Source organism: Triturus cristatus, chromosome 6, assembly GCF_964204655.1.
Source record: "Triturus cristatus chromosome 6, aTriCri1.1, whole genome shotgun sequence".
In the NCBI taxonomy this organism is placed as follows: Eukaryota; Metazoa; Chordata; class Amphibia; order Caudata; family Salamandridae; genus Triturus; species Triturus cristatus.
The window spans coordinates 47,317,575-47,337,247 of NC_140589.1; the positions used below are offsets into that span (position 1 = coordinate 47,317,575).

The 19,673-nt window shown below is 45.2% G+C and overlaps 1 protein-coding gene across 1 annotated transcript; it reads left to right on the plus strand.

Annotated features, from left to right (window-relative positions):
- The first annotated feature begins 1,625 nt into the window (after window positions 1-1,625).
- SAYSD1 (SAYSVFN motif domain containing 1) lies at window positions 1,626-12,136 on the plus strand. The gene is made up of 2 exons (XM_085610238.1): window positions 1,626-1,882; window positions 10,753-12,136. The coding sequence occupies exons 1-2, from the start codon at window positions 1,718-1,720 to the stop codon at window positions 11,086-11,088; spliced, it is 501 nt and encodes a 166-aa protein (XP_085466364.1). The 5' UTR covers window positions 1,626-1,717; the 3' UTR covers window positions 11,089-12,136.
- Window positions 12,137-19,673: the final 7,537 nt, after the last annotated feature.

Sequence of the window (19,673 nt, forward strand, 5' to 3'; positions counted from 1 at the left end):
AAATTTACATATAACAGTTACATTTTCTCATTTCCCAAGCCAACGATTGGCTGAATTCAAATACATCTCAATACATTAGGAAACATTTTCAAATTTTCCCATGTGGAAGAAGTTTCACAGTGAATGTATGGGAAAGACTAATCCAAGGTACAATTTGTATCAGTTCGTTGGTAACCGGTTGAGTTCGATAGTTCATTTGCCATTAGCAACATTTGCTCCACGTTCAGGGACATTGGCACCTCGCCCAGGGTAGTCTTCATAGGCATGGTCTGACAGGTCACACAAGGGACACGAACGAAGTCAGTGCAGGCGCCTTTCTCCATTGTTCAAATGATGAAGTAATGTACTCTAGTTAGGTTTCAGTCGGCGGCCATCTTTTGGTAGGCCAGAATAGTCAACTTTAAGCAAAGAAACACAAAATCGTAATTAATACATAGAAATAATTAAAACAGTGTTATACCCTTGCTAATACCCTTATGTGTATGCATTTATCTAGCCATATGCAACATCCAAAGCCGTTAATGCTGGTTTATTTAAGCGCAAATCACAATAACACTACTCAAGCAACATTAACCGTTTTAATATGCATACAAACGTAGTTCATTCATTAATTTTAGCCATGCATATGCATTCCCAAGTGTATTCTTTCTGTTATTAAGGTTGATTTAGTACCTTCACATCAAGCTATTAATTATTATAATTAATTATTAGTCATTTTAATATAAACCTATATAAATGGATTGGGTATATAAAAAACATTTTACCCGCTCCATTAACATCGCTGGAAAACCAGCGATGTTCCATGGTAAACACCGCTATCGCTGAAATGTTATCGCAATAGCGCTATGTATTGTTAATATAGCGTTATCATGGCGATAATTTTCAGCGATAGCGGCGATAATATTTCTACCGCTATGTGGGGCCCTTGTTAATATGCCCCAAAGTGCGCGTAGTGAGCTCCTCTGACCATACTCGTCGTCAAAATGTTAGGAAAACAACATGGACAGGAAGACGAAGAAGATTCTTCACTGAAGTGTATTCCACAAGATGAGGAGCCCGCTGGACGTGCCTTTTAGCATGAGCGTCCCGAAGCAACTGCCGCAGAGAGCTTTATGCAGAAGGAATCCAAAGTACAAATAAAAAGAACGTTTACAAAAAAACATTCGCAACAGTAAATCAGCACATAACAATATATATTTAAGTACATGTATGTAACACACTCTTTTATCTTTGAGTTATTAAAAAATAATCAAAAGAAACAACACATCACACTTTATCCTCGTCCCGTGCGCGCGTATGTTTTGAGAACTGCTTTCGTGACGTCACGGACGCGGCTGTGGAGGATTGGGTAGACGTTCTGCCAGTTATAGGATAGGCGGGGTTTGCGGATGTTCGCTGTAGCGTTTTGTTGACAGGCAGCCATGACGGATTGGGTAGAGGTGCATGGAGTTCTAAAGGATATTGCGGTGTTAGTCGGATGCTCAGGTTGTTGTTGTGCTGTTGCCAGGCAGTCATGACTGATTGGGTAGAGGTGCTTAGAGTTCTGAGGGATGTTGCGGTTTTAGGCGGAAGCTCGAGTTGTTGCTGTTTTGTTGACAGGCGGCCATGATGCATTGGGTAGAGTTGCCTAGAGTTATACAGAGCATGCGGCGTTAGGCGGAAGGTCACCTCGGCGCTGCTCTGTTGACAGGCTGCCAGTGCTGAGCTGGCGCAGCTGATGGAGCGGCGTTTGGCAGAGTTCAGAGCCGCACAGAGAAGGGCTAACCCCGGCGGAGACCGGGCTGCCGAGTCTTGCTCCTTGATGGGGTTCCCTCGAGGGGAGAACCGCGGCCCGGGCCCGCCTCTAGAGCCGGAGGAGAGGAAGGACCCGCTCAGACCAGAGGTGAGGACGGCAGACGGTCACAGCTCACCCGCCACAGCCCGCAGGAGGGACGAGTACAGGACCATGCAGAGTCCAACCCAGAGACTCATACAGAGTGGGCTGAGCAGAGACTGCGAGTGGAGTTCAACCCAGAGACCCATACAAACCCCAGCAGAGACCCATACAGAGGGGGCTGAGCAGGGACCCCCAGCAGAGTCCAACCCAGAGACCTCCTAAAGAGGGGGCTGAGCAGAGACCGACCAGCAGAGTCCAACCCAGAGACCCATACAGAGGGGGCTGAGGAGAGACTGAACAGCAGAGTCCAACCCAGAGATCCATACAGAGGGGGCTGAGTAGAGACCCCCAGCGGAGTCACCCAGAGACCCATACAGAGAGGGCTGAGCAGAGACCCCCAGCGGAGTCTAACCCAGAGACCCATACAGAGGGGGCTGAGTAGAGACCCCCAGCGGAGTCACCCAGAGACCCAAACAGAGGGGGCTGAGCAGAGACCGAACAGCGGAGTCCAACCCAGAGACCAATTCAGAGGGGGCTGAGCAGAGACCCCCAGCGGAGTCCAACCCAGACACCCCCTAAAGAGGGGGCTGAGCAGAGACCGAACAGCGGAGTCCAACCCAGAGACCCATACAAAGGGGGCTGAGAAGAGACTGAACAGCGGAGTCCAACCCAGAGACCCATACAGAGGGGGCTGAGCAGAGACCCCCAGTGGAGTCACCCAGAGACCCATACAGAGAGGGCTGAGCAAAGACCCCCAGTGGAGTCACCCAGAGACCCATACAGAGGGGGCTGAGCAGAGACTGAACAGCGGAGTCCAACCCAGAGAGCCATACAGAGGGGGCTGAGCAGAGTCCCCCAGCGGAGTCCAACCCAGACACCCCCTAAAGAGGGGGCTGAGCAGAGACCGAACAGCGGAGTCCAACCCAGAGACCCATACAGAGGGGGCTGAGCAGAGACCGAACAGCGGAGTCCAACCCAGAGACCCGTACAGGGGGGGCTGAGCAGAGACCCCCAGCGGAGTCCAACCCTGACGCCCCCTACAGAGGGGGCTGAGCAAAGAACGAACAGCGGAGTCCAACCCAGAGACCCATACAGAGGGGGCTGAGCAGAGACCCCCAGCAGAGTCCAACCCAGAGACCCTTACAGAGGGGGCTGAGCAGAGACCCCCATCGGAGTCCAACCCAGAGACCCATACAGAGGGGGCTGAGCAGAGACCCCCAGCGGAGTCCAACCTAGAGACCCATACAGAGGGGGCTAAGCAGAGACCCCCAGCTGAGTCCAACCCAGACACCCCCTAAAGAGGGGACTGAGCAGAGTCCGAACAGTGGAGTCCAACCCAGAGACCCATACAGAGGGGGCTGAGCAGAGACCTCCAGCGGAGTCCAACCCAGAGACCCATACAGAGGGGGCTGAACAGAGACCCCCAGCGGAGTCCAACCCAGAGACCCATACAGAGGGGGCTGAGCAGAGACCCCCAGCGAAGTCCAACCCAGAGACCCATATAGAGGGGGTTGAGCAGAGACCCCCAGTGGAGTAGAGACCCCCAGCGGAGTCCAACCCTGAGACTCGTACAGAGGGGGCTGAGCAGAGACCCCCAGTGGAGTAGAGACCCCCAGCGGCGTCCAACCCAGAGACCCATACAGAGGGGGGCTGAGCAGAGACCCCCTCCCCCAGCGGAGTCCTACCCAGAGACCCATACAGAGGGGCTGAGCAGAGACCCCCCCCCCCCCCCCCCCCCAGCGCCAAAGCAAAGATTCAGCCCTGATGCCACTGAACACGGGACAGCAGAAGTGGTCTGGACCAGTGGTTTATCCTGGTCCAGACACGAGCATTGCACACTGGGATTTGAAGTCCTGTTTATTGCATTATAAAACCTGGACCACAATTCCCAGAATGCAAAGCAAAGCTTTGGACGGGAAACGTGCGAGCTTAGCACACAAGAGAATACAGATTGGCTCACATGGACTACCCCTAACTGCACATTGAGGGGAGCGATTGGATGTTCAGGGCAACAGAACAAGCAGAATCCCTGCCCCACCCCTGTTGCACCCGTTCAATTTCTTCAGCTTTTCACTGGTCGACTAAAATAATTCCTGCTTAACTTCCTAGAGGAGGGCCAGCTTGTCCGAAACTTGTAGTTTCATACATACCTGTGATAAGTTGTCCTGCCTCCTTAGTGATGGCAAACTTGTGCTTGTGAGAAGCTAATCTTCCCCCAGCACAATTTGTGCCAGGAGGGAGCATCGTAAGCCACCAGGCACATCCTCTGCCAGTTGGGGCGACAGGTCTCGGAGGCGGAAATAGATGCTCTTCATTCGCTCTTGATCGGCCACTAGTCAAGTAGGGCACATTACCTTGTACTGGGAGCCATACTTAAGACTACCGCCCTCTTACGATGCTCACATTAGCTAGAGGATGCACAAACCCTTAGCCAGGAGAGCAATGTCTCTCTTCAGTTGCGCCAGAGGAGAGGAAGAGCATAGCCCACCGTCCACTCCCAGCTCAGGAGATTGAAAGATACAGCTGCACAGTAGGAAACATGATTCCTCTCTAGGGACCTGATCACGAGTAGGCTGAACTTGTCATTCAATTCCAAGGTGTCTGGTATTTATTAGATATTATAATTCTAAACACATATTGGCAGCGAGGGAACCTGTTACTGCACCACCTGTAGTAGTTACTGGGTACCTAACAAAATAAGGAACCTAGAAGGATCCTAAAAAAGCCTACCTGGACAAAGATAGGTGCTCCATAATTAATAGAGTCCTACACTAGAAAAAACCTTTTGTTTTTCTATAGTCCCCTCACTCACCTAGGGTTGCCCCAGGGTGACATGCTTCATCATAGGGGTCCTCCCAGGCATCTACTGCCTGGGGCGTGCTGCAACTTGGCGAAATACGCAGGAGCACTTATATTTTCAACTATGTGTGGTGATGTGTAGTGCTGTGCTATGTGGAGTGAAAAAAAGGGAAAATTATAATAAAAATTACCTGGATAGTGAACCCTAATTTTATTCTGCTCCTATCCGGTAAATGCAGATTAAAATGGGGCTAGTAATAGAGTACAGTAACGTTATGTGTGCCTGTCCCTAATTACTTGGTCGACATGTTTCGTGGTTACCCCAACCACTTCCTCAGGACCGCGCAAGGACCAGCCTTGCGTGTACCACTCCGAGTTGTTACAAACAAATCACTCAGTATGCGGTGTTCCTGGGAGTCACTAGGTTCAATAGCTGATGGTGCATTCTAGACAAATATCTAGAGCCTCCTTGCCCCAGCAAACACCATGGAGTAGAATTATCCCTCCTGAAAAAAAAAAAAAAAAAAAAAAAAAACTACGACCCAATACTTCGAAAGAAATCCTGGTATTATGGGTATCGTATTTGATTAACAAATAGTTTAATAACAATACAAATTAGTGATTTGTTTGTAACAACTCGGAGTGGTACACGCAAGGCTGGTCCTTGCGCGGTCCTGAGGAAGTGGTTGGGGTAACCACGAAACATGTCGACCAAGTAATTAGGGACAGGCACACATAACGTTACTGTACTCTATTACTAGCCCCATTTTAATCTACATTTACCGGATAGGAGCAGAATAAAATTAGGGTTCACTATCCAGGTAATTTTTATTATAATTTTCCCTTTTTTTCACTCCACATAGCACAGCACTACACATCACCACACATAGTTGAAAATATAAGTGCTCCTGCGTATTTCGCCAAGTTGCAGCACGCCCCAGGCAGTAGATGCCTGGGAGGACCCCTATGATGAAGCATGTCACCCTGGGGCAACCCTAGGTGAGTGAGGGGACTATAGAAAAACAAAAGGTTTTTTCTAGTGTAGGACTCTATTAATTATGGAGCACCTATCTTTGTCCAGGTAGGCTTTTTTAGGATCCTTCTAGGTTCCTTATTTTGTTAGGTACATTATAAAAGGAGGAAAAAGCCTGCCTCCCTATCCTCCTACTCCCCTTCCTTTAAAGTGGTAGTTACTGGGTACACAAACCGTTTTGCCCAACTCGGTAGGTCAACTACCAGATGGCCCAAAATTAGATCCATTTATTTACATTAGAGAGTCAACATGAAAAAGATTGTGCAAACACGTAACATAAAGCCAGAACATGAGGCAAAACAAGCAAATAATTTGTCTTTTATATCCCTTTATTCTTGTACTCATGCAGGGTAAGTAAAAGTGCAGCAAACATGCTTCACACTATCACGAGCTTCCTTAGGGCAAGTTCCAATAAAAATGTCGTCAGATGCTAAATAAGGATTTTGGTGCTTACATTTTTAGTGTATTAATGACATATGGCTAGGTATTGAAGTAAATTATGTTAAAAGAAAAACATGTATTACAGCTTACTCTACTCAGTTACTTGCTGTGGAAATTGTTCGGCCAAGGGTTATGATGGATTTCGGATTTATAGATATGTTTTAGTGGTCGTGTATTGATGATTTGTTCATTGTAAGATTTTAATTAATCATGCAATAAAGTTATTATTATACTTTACTCAATTGCTGAAAAACAAGTAGCAAGCTTAAATAGTTTGGTTACAGAATTACTGAGCATAGTAAGAGGTTCTGAGCCAAACTAGAAAAGTTGTTAAGAAAAAATAACCACTTTTATTTGGTCTACACAATACTTTAGTACTGCAAAGTCTGCAGAAAGCTTCTTGCAGAACTTTATTAAAAGCTTCCTCCATCTAAGTTCTCTTAATTGATGCCTGAGAAAATTGTAGGCTACTGGATAGTACCCATGGCCAGTACTGTAATTCACCAGTGGGTCACAGGCACCACCTTCTGGGTACAAGATATGATCCCAAACCCTATACAGCAATCAAATCAAAATCAAATCAGGGAAATTTTTTAAGCGCACATATCACTCGGAAGTCTCATGGCGCTTGCAGACAGCTCTGAGAGGTTGCTTGATTAGTTGTCAAATAGCATTCACCTACCAAAAGCAGCTCAATGTTATCCAGTGGGTAGAGTGCTCATTTTCTGCTTCATGTTAACTGCTGTGTTTTTTTTACTGTCGGGCAACGGGTGTGGCTAAGGAGCAAGATGTAGATAAGCAGTTATCCAGCTCCATACATATCTGCCCTGTTAATCCTGGATCAACGAGGGACTGCTCTTTAGTGCTTCACTCTGTGGTAACTTGGCAGAGCAGTTCGAGGCTACTCAAGGTGGTTATGTAGGTTGTAAGACACTTTAATGTCCTTTAACAAACGTTTGCCAGTTATTGATTTAAAAAAGAAAGATACTTTGACATACACAAGAACGACATTCTACAAACAAAGTAGTGGTTAGCATTGTCCCATGTCCCTGCAGCATTTGCTCCAGAATGGACGTTCTGTGACTACCGTAGTAACTAGAAAGCTGTCAATGTAACTTTCGAGGGAAAGGCGTTTCTTGTAAAGAGAGAAGCCAAAAGACAGCAGTGCATCTGGTGGATTTAATCACCACACTCTAAGCACTAGGGATGTCTGCGCACTGGAAGAAGCAGCACCTGGGCTGAAAGCGACAGGGCCTGTTTGATGAGCTGGAGTTAACAGATGCAAATAAAAAAGGTTGATCAACCCATGAAGCCTGACTGTTTAAAGTTGACACCACCAAGAGAGATCCAAGAACGTGCAACTGAGAAACCGACGCAGGCCTGCATTACAAGCTGCATAACAATGATGTCCATTTGAGAAACGACCCCCATGGATCTTGTGACTCAATATAGGATTGCCTACTCTCCAAAGTGATCTTTTATTAACAATTAGGCTTTGTCATAGACTATTGTAAGTTTGCTTACGAAATGATAGTTCAATTTTAGCACATTGAGGGCATACTTCCCTCTACCTTTTAGCACGTTTTCGCACTTTAGCACATTTATATATTAAGCCCCAGCCTTGTGGACTTGCAGGGCACGGTTGGATCAGACTTCACTAATATATAAGAGTACATTTTTGTACATGACCGAATACTTATTTTTTACACGTGTTACTGTTGTGGTTTAAAGCTGCAGCTAAGCAGGACTAAATCGTGTTTTCTGTAGCCATTCATTTTAGTGCTAAATGCAGGTGGTGTAAATATACCCTGCTGCCCTTGTGATTCCCTGGGGCATTTTCTACGGCTACTTTCCATGGCCTTACTAGAAAATTAGATTAATCTGTTGGGTGTAAAAATATTTACATTATGTTTGCAAAGAAATAGCATACACAGTATGACACTATATGTCAATCACAGCACACAGAGTGATAATACCAGCCAGAAACATTCAATAAATAAAAGAGAAAAATATATAGAGACCACACAGTAAGTGAATTACTACAATACAATGTGTAATGTACCACTCACCTGGGAAAGTTGAGGCCCGCCACTTATAAAGGACTGCGCAGATAGGGGGGGGGATTGGATGCTTCCAAAATAGATTTGTGGTAAAAAGTGAGCACTATATGTCGAAAAGTCAAATTTTTGAGGCTGTGAGAGTCTGATCGGTGAGGCAGAAACTTTTCAATTGTTCTTCCTTTGTGACCATTCCGATGCCAGCAACGACATCATCCCATAGATATTACTGATGGTATTGAATTTATTTACCCAGTTCCTCCTTCCAAGTCCACGTAGTACAACAATATGGTGCTGTTAGATGCAGGCATGAACATGACATTAGTGGCCTATGGGTTATGGTCTCGTAAAGGGATATTTACTCTTTCCAAGGTGTCTTATAGATGTCACATTCTTGATCCAGATAACACCTTTATTGTCATTTCCAGTGTGGGGTAGAAAACGATAACAAACCTCACGAGGCTGTTGAAAAGTGGAACATTGGTTAGCTTCATTAATACACATTGCAGTAAGGGCTTTTAACAATTTCATGCTGAGTCCCTCAGTTATCTTTCAGGTAAAATAAACACCCCATATGCCACATTCCCAGATTTGGGAATGAGAGACCATTCGTCCTGTGGCCCGCTTTGTATCCTTCTCTAAAGAGGCGATCAGCATTGGTGTGTTGCCTTCCTCTAAGAAATTGCATAATAGCAATGGGATAGGAAAGAATGTGGACTCCTAAGCTCCTCATCTCTTTCACGAGAGTAGGGACTGCTTTTAGAAACTTGACATGGTATGATCCTGCTCCTAGTGTGTTAGTGGGAACTGTGGGACAGCAGAGAGAGAAACTCCCTGATAATCCAACCACGTTTATCTTTTTGTGTCTAGTAGCCCAGCTGCTAGACATCTGAGATACATCGCAGTGGTGTATGAAGATACGGGTCCTAACGCAGAGAAGTGACCCAAAGCACTGCATGCTTCTTCCTCACTTGCAATCCTGCCATTCATGTATCGTCCTGGAAAAGTGTCCTGCAGTGCATCACGAGGCATACCAATTTACTTTATTCAAATGCACACTGCACATTGGAGCTTGGTGCATGGCTGTTGGCACTGAACGCGCTGTACGGGCTGCATGTACTGGAGAATTGGCTTCTATCCCATCTGCCTGCAGCGCCTGGTGACTCCTCAGCCATGCGCTGTCAGCCAGAATGGGAAGGAACTCTTTTACCCAGAATTGAGGTAAACCTTATTCAAGAATATGATCCGATCCAAGGTCTGCCGTTACTTGTGAGTGTGTACATTTACAATCTGCCTGAACACCAGTCCACTGTTTGGAACTGTGTGTAACAGTAGTGACTAATCGGGGTATGTCCAATGAAGCATATAATAAGTGACTTCTGCTGAAGAAGTATGGTAACACTACTTGAAGTGATGTCAATAAATTAGTACATTAGGGATTACATTTCTTGTTGATTTGACACTGAAACACTTGGGAATCATATCTCTTTGCTGTGTTATCTTCTTTTATTTTTTAGTTTCCCTTACTTCCTGGTTATTAAATAAAGTCATATTCTTTCTGAAAAGGAATAACACTGAGAGGCCATTGTTGTATATTGGTTGTGATTACTCTGCCATGCGGTACCTGCACCCCAACCCGAGTCACTCCGTGGCCTGCTCATGTAGAGTACCATTTGGAAGTCGAGCATACAGAGAGTCTTGTCTAGTGCAACAGTACTTTAGTCCTTGGGAGGCTAAGTAGGCAATACCTGGCCCAGTATTTGGAGAAAACGTCCTCGCAGCTCTGTTTGAATTGATCTTTCAGTTATGCATACTTTACCTCTGGGATTCGCGCTTGTGCACAGTATGTTCCTTTGGCCTCAGTCCTTCAGGAAGAATCAGCTGTAGGGGGCGAGATGGTCATTACTTGTCGTCCATCTTTTCAGCCCCTCCATCCTAAAGGTTTCAAGAAGTAATCCATATATATTGGTGATTTATGAATGTGACTGGCTTACCTTAGTAAGCTGACTAGTTGTCTGCTCATGTCGCTCTCCTTCAAATGACCCCCCTCCCCCGCCATTCGGTTTTCCCCATACTCCTATTCGCTTCTTTAACATTAGTGTCACTGAGAAGTTAATGCTTCCTGGTGTTTGCTCCTTCTGCTTTTACTGTCGAGCGTCTTTGCTGTGGCTAAAATACGTAAATGGTGAGCCTGTTAAAAAAAAAAATGGCAATATGATAATTTGTTGGGCCTTCTGCTCATGTTCCCTTTAAAAACTTTTGCCCTTGAATTTCTTTTTTAATTAATTAATTTAAATGATTCAAGTCATGGTAACCAAATGTGTTATTCCACTTAAATATACGTGGGTCAGTTTGTTTTCTGTGTACCCTGTTTCTCTTTGTTTGTTCCTACTTCTAAGATCTTATACAAACGATACACAGGTACAGTAACCGGATTATATGTAGACATTTCACAGCAATTTTGTTTCTTTGCTCTCAGTGTGTTTTCAAGAAGCTTTTTTCTGATTTCCTGTAATCTTTGCTAATTCGCTTTTCTTGTGTTTTAGATAGCACCTTTACTCCCGGCCAGTTCTTTCGAAGATGGTTCTGACCCTCAACAGTCCAAGCCAGCCGGCTCTCTGCTGACAAAGGCGCTTCTTCTAAAGTTTCTCCTCTGGTTGGTTCTTCTGGGCCTGTTTGTGGAACTTGAGTTTGGCCTGGTCTACTTTGTTCTATCCATGTTTTATTGGATATATGAAGGGATGCGTGGACCCGGAGAGAAGAAAGCCGGGGAGAAGAGTGCGTACTCTGTCTTTAATCCAGGCTGTGAGTCCATCCAAGGAACTCTGACGGCTGAACAGCTTGAAAGGGAACTGTATTACCAACCATTGATTGGATTTTAGGTCTGTATTTACCGAAAGAGTTGGCTGCGTAATAATCACACAGCATCACTTTGTGTGCCTTAATATACAGCGAGACCTAAGGACCAATGCCTTTTTGAAAGTCACGTCAGCTGTGATCTTTTACTTGCAAAGAATGGCATCCGAGTAGTTGCTTAATGGATTTTATGCATCCGTATACCCAACTGCACTCAGTGGATTCCATCTTATTGTTGATTCAGTCTACTTACTCAGGGCCAATACTACACCCGTTCAACTTACTTCTGCGAAAGGACCATCGATGTATACTGGTGCAGGTTTCTTTGCTGCTGGATGTCCCATTATTCCATAAACATTGGGTGGCCATCTGTGGTGTATGTCATTACCTGGCCATGCGGTTAGCTGGGAAGATTGATTGTATCTGAGTTCTATGTGGTGTATTTCTGTCTAACTAAAGAAGCTTTGCAAACAGTCATTAACTGTGTTCAGCTCAAGTACCACTACATCATAAATGTTTAAGTAAATGTCATTGACTGCATAATAACATTCACAATATTCCTTATTGTGAGAATTGCTGATTAATGATAATAAAAAGCCAGCCCGCCTTACCTAGATGGAGAGAGCGAACCATCTACATAAAGAAGGTAATTTAAACTTACACAACACCCACTTTTTTTTAGTAGTTCATGTGTGTCAGTCGAATTCTGTTTGCAGCCTTCATGCTTCTTTGTCCGGGTTTAATTAGTTGCAGTTCTGCTTTAGTTGCTAACATCCATTGCAGCACTGGTTGTACAGCAGTTTTAATTTGCTTTACTTTTAGACCTCTAATTATAGAGTGTCTGTTACTGTGAAATGTCATATCTGTTTTAAAAATAAGGGTTGATTCAGTGTTTTTACACAAAGAGAATAAGAACCCTGCAGAGTATTAGAATGTCCTTGCTGTGCAGAGCTTTCATACTCCAATCAAGAACAGAAAGTGACAAGGGGTTATTAAGTGGATGCACTGTTAATGTTTAAAAAGGTACCAAGTAGCCATGTTGTCAATACACATTTAAAAACACATAGTAATGGATTGTTTTGTTGTTCTGCGTGAAGGTTCTTGGCAAATATTGTCCTCGGTTATTTTATATATAGAATATTGTTGAAAGGGTTGCATAAATTTCACTGATTTTATTTTTCTAGAAATGGAGGAACATGCTAAGGCACTGCTGTTATTTTAGGTCTCGCTGAGCCCAGCGCATGCGCTGGCTTGGAGAGACATATTGTAGGTGACTTTTTTAAGTGCTGCTGGCTGGCCTAACGCTTGCGTGCACGTGAGCGTGCACGCGCGCAGCTGCCATGTGCTAGACCAGCCAGCAGCACTCAGGAACGCCTTTAGAGCTTCATCGCGATCACTTTCGCTTTTACAGCGATCATGATCGCATTGACTTTCGTGTTTTTTTGGAAACCATTGGCCGTGCGTGCACACAACTCCCACTTCTCCTGCCGCACGCGCGGCCAATGCTTGTTTTTTTTTGCAGTTCTCTATTGCGCGTACTTGACCCGAAGGTATCAGAGCGCTGTATATGACCACCTAGTTGCATTACAAACGGACACATTCTTTTCTAGGCATGAGGAGATTAAGTGATTTGCCCAGGATCACAGAATGTTCAAGTCTCCCGCCAGACTCGAACCTGGTTCCCCAGCTTTAAAGTGGCCTGCCTCTCAACTGGTAATAGATGGGGCTGTCTACACCCCGGTTGTTGCACGCCTTTCTAATTGCTGCTTTATGGTAACTCTTAGAGGATGCACTGGCTATAGGTGTTTCTTTATTTCATTGTGAAGTATTTTTTGGGTGTGACGCATAGTTGGACTATGGTGTGAGTTAGTTCTTTATGATAGGTTACGCTCCTGCCCCCTTTCCTAATACCTATGCTACGTTTGTGATCACTATGTAAATAGGTTCATTTCACTTTCCTTCTTTTGACCCTTTGAATGAATCCAAAACAGTTGACTGTGCCGGCGCTTACTTTTTAGGACCATGTCCAACAAATTAATGTTCGCAACTGTGGACCCACCGCAGCTGTATGCCTTAGTCTGATAAAGTGACCAGGTGCTGTTCTGAATGTGTGTGTGTGGGGTGGGGGGTTGTTTAGGCGTGCTATCGTGAGAGCGCAACAGCCCCCCACTGCCCCTGGCGTCGCCTGTTTGCTGTTTGTTTGTTTACTGAATTCTGTAGTGAAGCGTTCCAAAAGTTCGATGTAGTTCCTAGTGCGTTATTAACCTTAGAGGTTTTTGGACTTTTAAGTCAAACGATCAAGTAAAGCGTGCTATGCAAACATTTCGAAGCGCCCCTCGGCTGCTGCCCCCCGCCAGCACAACCCTGAACCCCCAATTGGAGCTGCCATAATGGAAGCTCTTCCTGTTCCTGCTGTCTAGGACAGTGCATCAGGAACCAATCGACACAGCGACCCCTGTCATGAGATGCAAGCAGAGCATCGTTGCCATGGCAACGGAAGTTTACTTTTCACGCTGTCATGTATGTAGCCCACATTGTTCCTGTTTGTATGTTTGCTATTTTGAACTACTGCTGACCCGCCTCCCCCCTCCCCCACCCCCCCCTCCAGGCTGTGAATATTGGTAATTGTTCGTAAGTAACCAGGGTATCAGATCAAACCCTGAAGCCGGTAATGTCAGCCAGTACCAAACTGTCCTACTCTGAAGTCACCGCTTGAGTAGCGCGCCGTGACTAATGTTCTGTGATGACATGTAGTAATGCTTTGACAAAGATGAAAACAGGATTACAAGTACCAGAGAGCAAAGTTTACAATCAGACCCGGTAAGCAGCAGTATGTGCCTGCGAGGGGAGGAGTGGGAAGAAGGTAAGTGGTAGACAGCTGCGCACAGTCCATAAAATAATTATTCTACTTTAGTGTATTACGAAACAAAAGCATGCAGAGTCCAATTTTCAAATTTAATATAGCCACAAAAGGTTGCCAAACTCTACTCCACGTCTCACAAAAATGGTGCAAAATCCCTGTTTTTTAGGTCTCGCCTGACCCAGTGCATGCGCTGGTCTAGCGAGACATTTTGTGAGGGCTCAAAAAAAGCTACCATGGCCAGCCTAGAGCTACAGTGCATGTGCGCGGGCGCGCGCTTAGGAGCAGAGACTGGCAAACCTCGTCATGCTCATTAAGCGCCCGCGATCACTTTCGCGACGCCCCTTTGATGTTCTTGTTCAAAGAACATCAAAGAACATGTTGTTGTGTTAATATTTTGCTGCGCCCGTTTGACTTACAATGTGCTTTCTCTTTCCACAAACTCGATGTTTGTGTTCCTTTATTTTGAGATGCTTTTAGTATTACTGTTTTGTGACTTAAAGAACGTTAAGGAAATGTTACTGTGAAACTGGACAACGTTCATAGTGTTTATTTCTGATCGCAGCGGCTGCTTCATGTCCGTTGCACCATTCAGGGAGTCCTTTCGTTGGCGCTTTCATGAGGACATGATGAGGAAGCTGGAAACTTTTGGCACATTCTCTTTAAAAGCACAGCATGTTGGCGACTGGTTAATCGATTAGACCTATGTAGCGCTTTAGATCTCAAAGCGCTATGGTGGGTGCAGCAGTTACAACTCATGAAATATGGGGTGCAACTCACAAGGAGGGGGCAGGTTTGAGTGCACATTGGCTGCAATCGAATTCTTAAGATGATGGGCTGGGTGTATCCATTATCAGCACTCAGTCTTCGCTAAGTGATCTTGTTTGTTTTGTTGTTGTGTTAATCCTTTGCTGCGCCCGTTTGACTTACAACGTGTTTTCTCTTTCCACAAACTCGATGTTTGTGTTCCTTTATTTTGAGATGCTTTTAGTATTACTGTCACACACACAACCACACACACGCACAACCACACACAACCACAACCACACACATACACACAACCACAGACACACACACACAACCACACACAACCACACACACACAACCACACACACACAACCACACCCACAACCACACACACACCACACACCCAACCACACACAACCACTCACAACCACACCCAACCACACACACAACCACACATACAACCACACATACACATACACAACCACACATACACAAAAACACACACACAACCACACACACAACCACACACACACACAACCACACACACACACAACCACACACACGCACAACCACACAACCACACCCACCCACAACCACCCACAACCACACACACACACAACCACACACACACCCACAACCACACACACAACCACACATACACACAACCAACACACACACAACCACACACAACCACATACAACCACACACACACAACCAGCGAGAAAAAAGGGGGCGTCCCAAAATGCAAAATCTCCTTGCATTTTCCATAGACTTCTTTAGACGAGGCTAGAGCAAAAACTGCTGAATGGAATTACACCAAATTCAGCCGGAAGCTAGAACTTGATCCCCAGATTATGCTTTTTGTGATTTGGTGTAAATTCGTTCAGTATATATTTAGATATTAAGGGGCAAAAATAATTATATAGCTGGATTGTTGGGTCCGGGAGAGGAGCACCAATTTAAAAATAGGCCATTCTCATTGGCCCAGGGAGCTTTATTTCACTTGGGTCATCTCTTCCCGTGGAAGTAACACTCCCAGGGAGCGAGCGCTCGGATTGGCTACAATCAACATGAGGAAAAATGTTGCAGGCAGCCATTACGGGACTCGGAGACTTAGTCCCCTGTCCTGAAGTTATAAAGAAAAAAAGAGTATAAGGGGCATAGTAGGGATAATCTTTCCTCAAAGGCCACTTGGGGGGTTGGGGGACCCAGAGAGACCCACCCTGGGGCCAAAATCAAAAACAAACTGGCAAAAAATGCCACAATCCCTCAAGACTCTGGCTGGATTGGAAAAGAAAGGTAGCCGGACCGCTTTTAGTAACCGTATGCCCTGGGAAGTCTACCCCCGGGGCTGTGTTCATAAAGTGGAGGGGGTTGCATGGCCCCCTCCATGAGCCTCCAGAGGCCCCGGTGAGCCAAACCGAGGTTCAAAATTACTTTATATGGGTAGGAGGGCTGCAAGGCCCCCTCCCCGAGACTCCAGAGGCGCACGCAGACCACCCCTAGGGCCGTGCTGCCCTTATTTTCAAGACTAAACGCCCCAGTGAGCCCACCCCCAGTGCTGAAACTGGACAAAATGGGGAGGGAGCAGCGTGGCCACCTTTCCCAAGCCTCAAAGGGGCCGGGAAGCCTACACCTGGGGCCGAAATTTAATAAAAGGAGAGAAGGGCCATGCGGCCCCCCTCCTCAAGAATCAATAGGCCCTGGGGAGCCCACCCCTGCGGGATGATTATTTTAAGGGAGGGGAGCAGTACAGCCCCCCCTCCCTAAGCAATGAATGGCCCGGGGCCTGCTATATGCTACGTCCCAGGAAGCCCACATCAGGGACATAGCGGTTTCACTGCCCACACTGGTGGGGGCAGGGAAACCTGTGTGTGTTCTTGCTTGTTGGGAGCATTTTTGAAGTTCAATCGGAAGCAAACACCAAGTCTGCTCCAGATGGGGCGAGAGCTTAAAAAATGCTATCACCCACTGGAAGCTGACTTTTACTCTCTTTCCCTGCCCGCACTGAAGAGGGCAGGGAAACATATCAAAAGAGTGCTCCCACCTAGAGGGAGCAGCATCAGGAGCTGCTCCCGCTGGGCGGGCTCCTGCTGTATGCGGAGAGGTGGTTGGGACCATGAGGGCATTTGGGCTCCCCTCACTGTCCCCACCGAGAGTGTGGTGGGTGCCTTGGGTCAGCGCCAAGGCACCCACCTTTAATTGTCCAGGGACCCGGTGGGGATGGGGTTTCTGGGGCTGAAATCAGCCCAGGGAGATGGGTTGCATGCCCCCCTCATCCTCAGAATCACATTAGGCCCCTGGAGATGGAGTCCCCAGGCAGAAATCGGGCCAGGTTTGGGGCCACGTGCCCCACCTCCCACTAAAAATAATGCTGGGCCATGGGGATGGGGTCCCCTGGGCAGAAAACAGCATGGGGAAGGCCAGGCCCTGCGGCCAACCCCTACTGTGCATGACCAAAGGCCCTGCACAGTGTGGTATTGGCTGCCTTTATGGGGTTTGGACTTGTGGCTCTTCCCCCAAAACCCTATAAATTTGCTGAAAAAGATTAAAGTAATTGTATAGTTAGGTATGGTATGGTAAAAAGATCTGTTATGTCTTAAAAAAAAAAAAAACCTTAGCAACTCACTTAAAAAACCAAATGTTAAAGTAACGTTATAGTTAGGTGAATTCATCAGTGACAACCTTAATGTTTTGAACACGAAAAACACAGAAATTTACCAGTTGTGTTTAGTAGAGCTAACTATAACTTGTGCCTCTGCCATGCCTCGCTCATGACCGTTTAAAGAGCAATGTGTACAAAAGAAGTATGGATGATATCAACAGTGATGCCATCAATGATGTCATTTGAGATGTCATCAGTGATGTTATAAATGATGTCATAGAACATGTCATGAGCGATGTCATCTATGAGGTCATAAGCAGTGCACAAGTTATAGTTCGCTCCACTAATTATTACTAGTGCATTTCTTTGCTGTTTTCAGTACAAAACATCAATGTTGTCACTGACAAATTCGCCTAACTATAACGTTACTTTAACCTTTGGTTTTTTCAGTGAAATCTATCTATCTATCTATCTATCTATCTATCTATCTATCTATCTATCTATCTATCTATCTATCTATCTATCTATCTATCTATCTAAAAAGCACAAATAAATACATATACTGTTCCACCACCTACAGGAATTAAGTGTACCCCTTTTAAGGTGGCTCTGCACACGTGATCAGGCAAAATGCTGTCACTCACAATGCAAGCCGCCAATAGGTGAAGTGCGCTGGCCCATTGTACTGTGCTGTATACCGTGGTGGGTGGAAGCAAAATGTGAATGACACGTGAACAGACCAATTACTGAAGAGAGATGTCCAAAAGCCCCAATATGTGTATATATATGTGATGGAGTGCGGATTTATGAACCTCAGTCTCTTGGTGAAACCATCAAATATATTTCCCCATTAGTCGTATGGACCTTTGTTACCCAACTTGAATTGTTGTAAGGGAGCAAACATCAGAATTACATTTCCAATTTGTGAAGCCAAATATGACTCCACAATGAAGACCAAGAACCAATTAATTCAATTATAAAGGTTTATTTGAGAACATTAATCCCCCAGTACATATGCAAAACAGGAATAAATGTAGAAGATCAAGTAATACGGTTTGAAGACCGTAATGTGGCAGTAAATTAGGTTGTAATAAAATGAGATACAAGATAGTAACAGCCTCAATGTAAAGAACACAGATTGTCGCTATCAGGTGGTCCATAAAGAAGCTTTCCTTTTCTAATTTAAACATAGATCAGGACCAAAGTTCTCTAAAGGGGAGCATAGAAGGTGTCAGCATAAAGGCGAGCTTCAGTAGAAGTTTGGGAACTAGGAAGATTGTTCAGCATGGAGCTTACACCCAGGAAAACCCGGCAGCGAGAGTTGTTCCCTCTCAGAGTCAAAATAAAAGTTTGTCGAACTAACCATGATAAACCAATTAAAAACACAGACAGTAGTTTCTAGAACATCCATACCTTGCTCCCACCACTGAAAGCCAAGCCAGTAGCCTCATTTAAGGGGAATCGACATACTCCCTAAGTTCCCATCGCCACGTAATGAGGTACGCAGCTGTTAACTCTGAATGTTGCATCTTCTTGGTGCACTGTGGACAGGAGGCCTTCTCCCTTACAATTCATTGCCAACTTTCTCCTCCCATACCACACGATCAACAGTCTAATCCAGAAAACAAGCCTTTCTCTAGCTAACAAGACTCATGATAACGCGCCTGCAGAAGAAAGAACGGCATACTGGCAGCGTTAAAACCAACCTGCTCAATCAAGGCCTAATGTCAAGCCAGGTTAGTTCGAGAGCCAAAATGGATGCGTGTTACAATATTGTAAATTAATAGAAAGAAAACAATCATTGATAAATGCAAATATGTCATGAATATGCATTAGATATGGTTGCATCAACCTTTTCATCAATGTGATGCGCTTAGAGAATAAACGCATAGTAAGCAAGTGATTGGATACTAATACGTTGTTTAAGTGTGTCACACAAGTTAATGAAGCTAGACCACACTTTGAATATAGAATTTGTATATAGGTACATAAATGTAATTACATGACGGATACAGGGTGGAGCCTAAATTACGCTGCTCCATTTGTAAATATATATATATATTTTTTTTTTACTTTTTAGAAAACATGAGGCTGGCGAGACAGCTATGGCTGTCTCTAGGTCAGACCTAAGAAGGGTATTTCATGTCTATGCAAGAACATTTTGGATGTTTTTATCTAGCCTGAAAATATGTATCTGCTGAAAAAGTTTCCAAGCAGTACAAACCTTCTATTTCAAATTAGACAGGAACTCATTTATTGAATAGTTGCTCGAGCTCTGTGTGCCATTTGTAGGTAAGGATATGGGTTTGACAGATGCTGCGCTGCAGTCTACTGGAAGTGCTCAGACGGGGTTCCAGTTAACTGGCAAGCCCATAGCTGCTGTTGATCACTCAAACTGA

Excerpts from the sequence above, each read along its gene's own strand:
- SAYSD1 (XM_085610238.1), top strand. The coding sequence starts at position 1,718 with ATGGAGCGGCGTTTGGCAGAGTTCAGAGCCGCACAGAGAAGGGCTAAC. Across the intron at positions 1,883-10,752 it reads AGGACCCGCTCAGACCAGAG|ATAGCACCTTTACTCCCGGC; the intron begins GTGAGGACGGCA and ends CTTGTGTTTTAG.